We start from the raw sequence: 6,000 nt of genomic DNA, 5'->3' as shown, positions 1-6,000 counted from the left end.
TTATTTACGGATCCAACATGACAGCAGCTGACACGATGGTATTTTTTGATCAAGCTTTAGACCTTGTTCTAAATAATTTAGCTCAAAAGTTTACAGCGGGTACGTCATACGTCATCTCATACGATGATACGATTGGCTGGGGCTACGTGCAGACGCATGAGACTTTTTTTTTTTTTTTTTCGTATCGCCCAATAAACGACTATGGACGATCGTAAACCACACCTCTCCTACGAGAAAATGAATTGGTGGTCCCCAGACTAAATATCACTTGTGATTTTAGTCTGGTGTTAGCCAGGCTAGTGTTTATACACAATTTAGTCGAATATAGGCCTATTTTAGATCTTTTTTAACATGGTATAGTCCTGGTGGTAGTCGGAAGGTCAAATATTTGATCATCGGTGCGAGTCCACTGTCTGCGTGTGCTGCTGCTATTCCTGACAGTGACATTTCCCCTCAGCCTTTCTCCAGTCATTTGTAATCATTTGTAGCAGATGTCCTTAAAAGCAGCACGGGGCGGGACTTGCGCGTGTCGTCACCACGGGGCGGGCCGCTGGTTGGATACAGTCGAGCCCCTCAGTTCACTGCTATAGGCGCCATGCTTCACGCTCAGAGCCACCGCTAGCAACAAAAAAAAAAAATGTCTCGGAAAGACCTTGGCCCTGCCCAAAATGCGCCGTCCACGCCGGTCGCGGGGCTGGCGCTTCACTGATTCAAGATGTGAGGAGGGAGCGCGCGTCTCGGTATGGCCTTGTTCGGAGTCTGACTTTTGCTGCGGCGTGGCACGGGCGGCGGGGTCCTTTCCAAAGTTGTCTGCTGCTAAAGCGCGGCGCCCGCAGCCGACATGGATCGACAGCAGCAGCAGAGCGAGCTGGAGCGCGACAAACAATACTGTGAACTTTGTGGGAAAATGGAGAACCTCCTGAAGTGTGGAAGGTGCCGGAACTCCTTCTACTGCAGCAAGGAGCACCAAAAACAGCACTGGAAGGAGCACAAGCTCACATGCAAGGAGGCGGCGGACAGGGCGCAGCAGAAGCAAGCCGAGCAGGCGGTGAGGCAGGCGGCTGAGGAGGAGGAGGAGGAGGAGGAGGAGGAGGTGGTGGAGGAGGAGGTGGAAGTGGAAGAGGAGGTGGTGGAGGAGAAGACTGAGGACGGACAGGGACAGGACGCGCAGCCAGAGACGGCGGACAGTCCTCCTTTACCTACCAACTCCACTGAGATCCCAACATCAGACGTAGGGGAGGATAAACCCAACAGCACCGACACGCCTAACGGGCAGACCAGCTCGTCCCTGAAGAAGCTCGCCGCGGACTACATCGTCCCCTGCATGGACAAGCATGGCATGTGCGTAAAGGACAACTTTTTAGGTGTAGACACGGGGATGGGGATTTTGGACAACGTCAAAGCACTGCACAAGACTGGCAAGTTCACAGACGGCCAGCTGGTGAGTCAAAAAAGCGACTCTACGAAAGATATCCGAGGGGATAAAATCACGTGGATTGAGGGGAGGGAGCCGGGCTGCGAGAAGATCCGCTTTCTCATGAGCCGCATGGACGAACTCATCAGACACTGTGCGGGGAAACTGGGAAACTACAAGATAAACGGCAGGACGAAAGTAAGTATCTGCAGGTAGTAGGGTCAGAGTTTTTGGGCCCAAATCGTCACACACCAAAAAAAAAAAAAAGTGGGGTCAGATTCACTCCCGGGTTGAATGATTAGTGGCGCACCTGCTCCACGAGGTCAAGTTCAAAATGTCCTTAAGTGGGTTTTTAACACCGTAGTCACACTCCGGCCTTATCGATTTTTAGACCAGTCTCCCGCCGATCCCTCTTTTGCCTTTTTTACTAATTGGACAAGGCTTTAAGGGTCAAAGGTGAACACACGTCGGCTTCCTTCGACACCAATCCACTTGCAGACTTCAATAGAGTCGCCTAACTCGTGCGTAATGTGGCGCATGCACGGATTTCAAACGTTATTGTCTGCGGCTTGCTCTACTTTTCGTGAGAGCGTGGCTGTACTCAATGTTGACATACATTTTGGGGTTTTTATCACAGATCCACCACTGTATATTAAGAGTTGCTGGCAATCATAGTTCAGACTATTAAGTGGCTACATATCTGCAGTCAAATGATATTGGATTCAACAATCACTCATCTCAAATGGTGTTGCAGTTTCAGTTTAACTCTATTTGTAAAGTGCTTTTTTTACAAACACGCAAGCACTTCAAAATGGGCAACTTTTTCATTCATTCAACTCTCAGTTTTGGAAAGACTCATGTGCCACAGCCGCTCTGGACACACCGACCACCCAGCAGTGTTAATTTCGTCGACTAAAATATTTAGTCTTAATTTTAGTCAAAGTGTTATTTTTGACGACTAAAATTGGACTAAAACTAAATTAGAAGTTTTTCATGAGACTAAAACTATGACTAAAATGTCCAGATATTTTAGTCGACTAAAATAAGACTAAATAAAAATGAAAAGGAGAGAATAAAATCATCCAAACTTCTATTGACCGTCTGAAAGAGCTTCATATCATGTAAATTCACTACCAAAGGATCAGCTCTGAGCTTTGTTCATGTGGAGCAGCTCCATGAGGCAGAGGGACACGATTAAATATGATTCTAATTAATATTATAGATGCAAAGTCGACTAAATTAGTCTTAAATTTAGTCGACTAAAACTAAACTAAAATTGAAAAGGTATTTTTTGACTAAATCTCGACTAAAATTAAATAACATTTTAGTCAAAGGACTAAGACTAAAACTAAAATAAAATATGCTGTCAAAATTAACACTGCCACCCAGACGACCCGGTTTTCCCTCTCGGTCTCCCCGTCCTCTGGCTTGACGTACTTGTTAAATGATATCACGGTAACGGGATAAGATGTGATTGACGCATCACGTTCTTCTTCCCTGTGGCTTGTCCCATTTCCAGATAATGTCTTAATCAAAAAACAATGCAGCTATTATGCGAGTCCCGGGTCCTGGTTGTAGCTTGACTTGTTCCCGCATCAAGTACCAACACATTCGTTCTCATTAAAAACTTAAGTTACAGGAACAGTTTGTGAAAAGCCGGGTTCTGTGTTCATGCCTTTTGAGTGTAGTTTTCAAGGTCAAGGATGAGGAAGCATTTTTATATTGTGCTATTGCAGATAATACGCCTCCTGTATAGATATGTTTAATCTATACGGGATTGGAATAGTTGAATCAGCTCTGATAAACCGCATTATCTAGAATTGACTTTATTGCTTGACTTTTGCCACAATAAATGACCCTGCATTGTTTTATAACATAGGTGAAGCAAAAGATGTGGTGCTTAGAGGTAATAATCATATTTCCTAGCAGTAATATAATAGCTTTTGTTGGTTTTGTGTTCATTGAAATCAGCTCTCGTCTTGTCAGTGGTTCTAAAACTTCTCACACCAAGCATTGACCTTCTAAGCATCACAAGGGCAGGACCAAGATTGAATCAAGACTAAACCGGGTCTAAAGACAGCATACAATTCTGTAGCTTTAATTGGATTTTGGATGATAAAACAAATGTCCATTGAAAGCATTTTATCATGTACTGTAGGCCTCACCGCTGATTGATAAATAGATCTATTTTTTTGCTCTGACTCACGCTGGCTCACCGTGGATGTGAGCGGAAAGTGTGGGCAGCTCTTTTCTAAGAACTTGAGTCACTGCTTTGGGAGGTTTCTAGTGAGAGCGAAGGTCTGTTTACTCGGAATCATTGACAACGTGTGTTGTTGGTCAGTTGTGCTTCTCTCCTGTCCTGCAGAGTGAAGGTGTGTTTTTTTACTCTGCTTCTGCGTGGCGTGTGACCCTGGCCTCGTGCTGAAACTGACCCTGGAGGGAGGGGTGACCGTGTGGGCTGATAAGTAATAGTAGTAGTACTCCCATTGCCCCTTATTCGCAATACAAGTGTTGCCTTTTGTAATTCAAGTTGATCACTCTTAAGAGATATTTCAGGATTTTTCACATAGGGCGTTGTTTCGTAGTTATTCAGAGTGTTGTTGATTTCTGGAGATTTTTTTGAATTTTTTATTCATGCAATCCTCATTTGAAGAGTTTAGCGGTGCTAGGCTAGTGCATGTCTATGTTAACTAGTAGCCTGCATCAAAAACAGTCTGACCCAAGAACAGTGCACCTGAGGCAAATCACTTATAACACCAGACTACTGATAAAATTGTCTGTAATGACTGAGCAATTTTTTAAATACAACTATTTTGCATTTAAAATAACTCGTATTTGAGCAGCACCAGCTTCCTGGTTGTAAGCAAGTGATCTGCTAGGTTTACCTGATCTGTAGTAGTTTGTTTAACTGCGGTCAGCATTACTACACGTGGAATTCACAAAGGAGCTTTCTACATATTAGGCGTGGCAACGTTTGGAGGACTACCCCATGATTTGAAGAGGTTTTTAATGCAGGCTACGTGTTACCATAGACATGCGCTAGCCTAGCGCCGCTAAACTCTTCAAATATAAGGACCCCATTAATTAAAAAATACTCTGGATAACTAGGAAATGAGGCCTTATGTCAAAAATCCTGAAATATCTCTTTAACTTTCTCACATACATTTACACGGTTTATAAAGGATTGACTGAAATTGTACTAGAATAAAGACCTTAAATATTATTAAATTACATCTAGATCAAATTTATTTGGAAATGGTCATTAAATATGTTCCAAATCACATCATTTGCAGGTCAGATTATTAATTGTTTTGAAATATATCCCAATTTTCCATAATTCTACTGCTGCCTGTAAACATCCGGATTCATTCAATTATTGTATCGCAGACTAATATATATATATTATACTGCGTACTACCGCCAGTCTTTGCACATTTTGAGGCTAATAAAATCCATACAATTTCAATAGTCTTCATTTTGAGTAGTTTTGAGATATAATTTGTTTACTGCCCTTCTAATTACTCGTGTACTGCTGCTTTTGCTGTAAATTGTAATCTTCCTTCTACTGCCTTTCATTGCTTGTTATTTTGATAACTTCCTCACCCCGGATCATTCCTGTTTAGAAACATTTACGGCTAAACAAGTCTGGACAAAATTGTTTGTTTACTAAATGGCTAATCCTACGCATTAACATACACAAACCCCGGATACAGTTTTGTGAATGGGGACCGTAGCGTAGACTCACCCTCTGTCTGCTTAAGCAGAGACGAATATTACTTCACTTCTGAGCAGTTGTGATGTTATTTTTAGCTTTGTTCTCCTGTGTGCACTTTCAGGCACGGCGGACAACTTGCACGGTAGATGCAGCTGCCCACTGTGCTAAGCTAAAGCCCTTGTCGGGAACTTGACTTCTTTACCTACTGCCCTCCATGTGCTTGGCAAAACACTCACGCGGGCTGGACTGTGACCAGGCGAACCCAGCATGACTTGCACAAAAATGGGACTTCCGCCCAGTATCAGTAGCTCAAAGGCCTCAGAAACAATGCTAACCCAGTCCGCATTGGGAGAGATAGAGGAAAACCATTTTGCCCAAATAGTTATTTAATGCCATTGTCTCCGCTTCCCCTTTTCACTTGATAACATTGTGGAAAGTCGCAGGCAGTCGTGCATGTTTGTTTCTGCTCTCTGGGCTTTGAGGCGTAACAAAAAGGTGTGGACACATGCTGATGCCTATGACGTCTGGCTAATATGAAACCTAAAAGAATAGTATGATTTAAATCGTCAAAGTTTGAAGGTAATTGACAGTATGTTAGCAGCTAACATCAATACAGTTTCTGAATACCCACAGTTGCCCCAAAATATAGCCATTTTATATCATATATCATGGTCTGATCAGTGCGTAATCTGCTTTTTTTGGTGATTATATTCAGAGATTCAGTGGTTTTTAAGTTTGATGCAGCTCTGCACTCAAATAGACTTTTCACCACTCACTGCTCCTGCCGCTTGGTTTTTATTGATTGAAAACTTTTATTGCCCCAGTGGGGAAATTTGTCTGGGGCCCATTGCCCACAACTGCCACACATACA

General features: G+C 43.1%; 1 protein-coding gene across 2 annotated transcripts in view; it reads left to right on the top strand.

Moving 5' to 3' along the window:
• The first annotated feature begins 442 nt into the window (after positions 1–442).
• The window catches only part of egln1a (egl-9 family hypoxia-inducible factor 1a), a 28,759-nt gene continuing 23,201 nt past the window's right edge, over positions 443–6,000 (top strand). The window contains exon 1 of one of the 2 annotated variants that reach the window (XM_079559791.1): positions 443–1,612. In XM_079559791.1, the coding sequence (XP_079415917.1) occupies positions 842–1,612 (771 nt within the window). In that variant the 5' untranslated portion in view covers positions 443–841. The remainder of the gene's footprint in view (positions 1,613–6,000) is intronic. The other variant, XM_079559790.1, reaches the window with a different exon arrangement.

Source organism: Gobius niger (genome assembly GCF_951799975.1).
Source record: "Gobius niger genome assembly, chromosome: 7".
Classification (NCBI taxonomy): Eukaryota; Metazoa; Chordata; class Actinopteri; order Gobiiformes; family Gobiidae; genus Gobius; species Gobius niger.
Note: the sequence above shows the minus strand (reverse complement) of the source record. Positions and strands in the feature narration are given on the sequence as shown.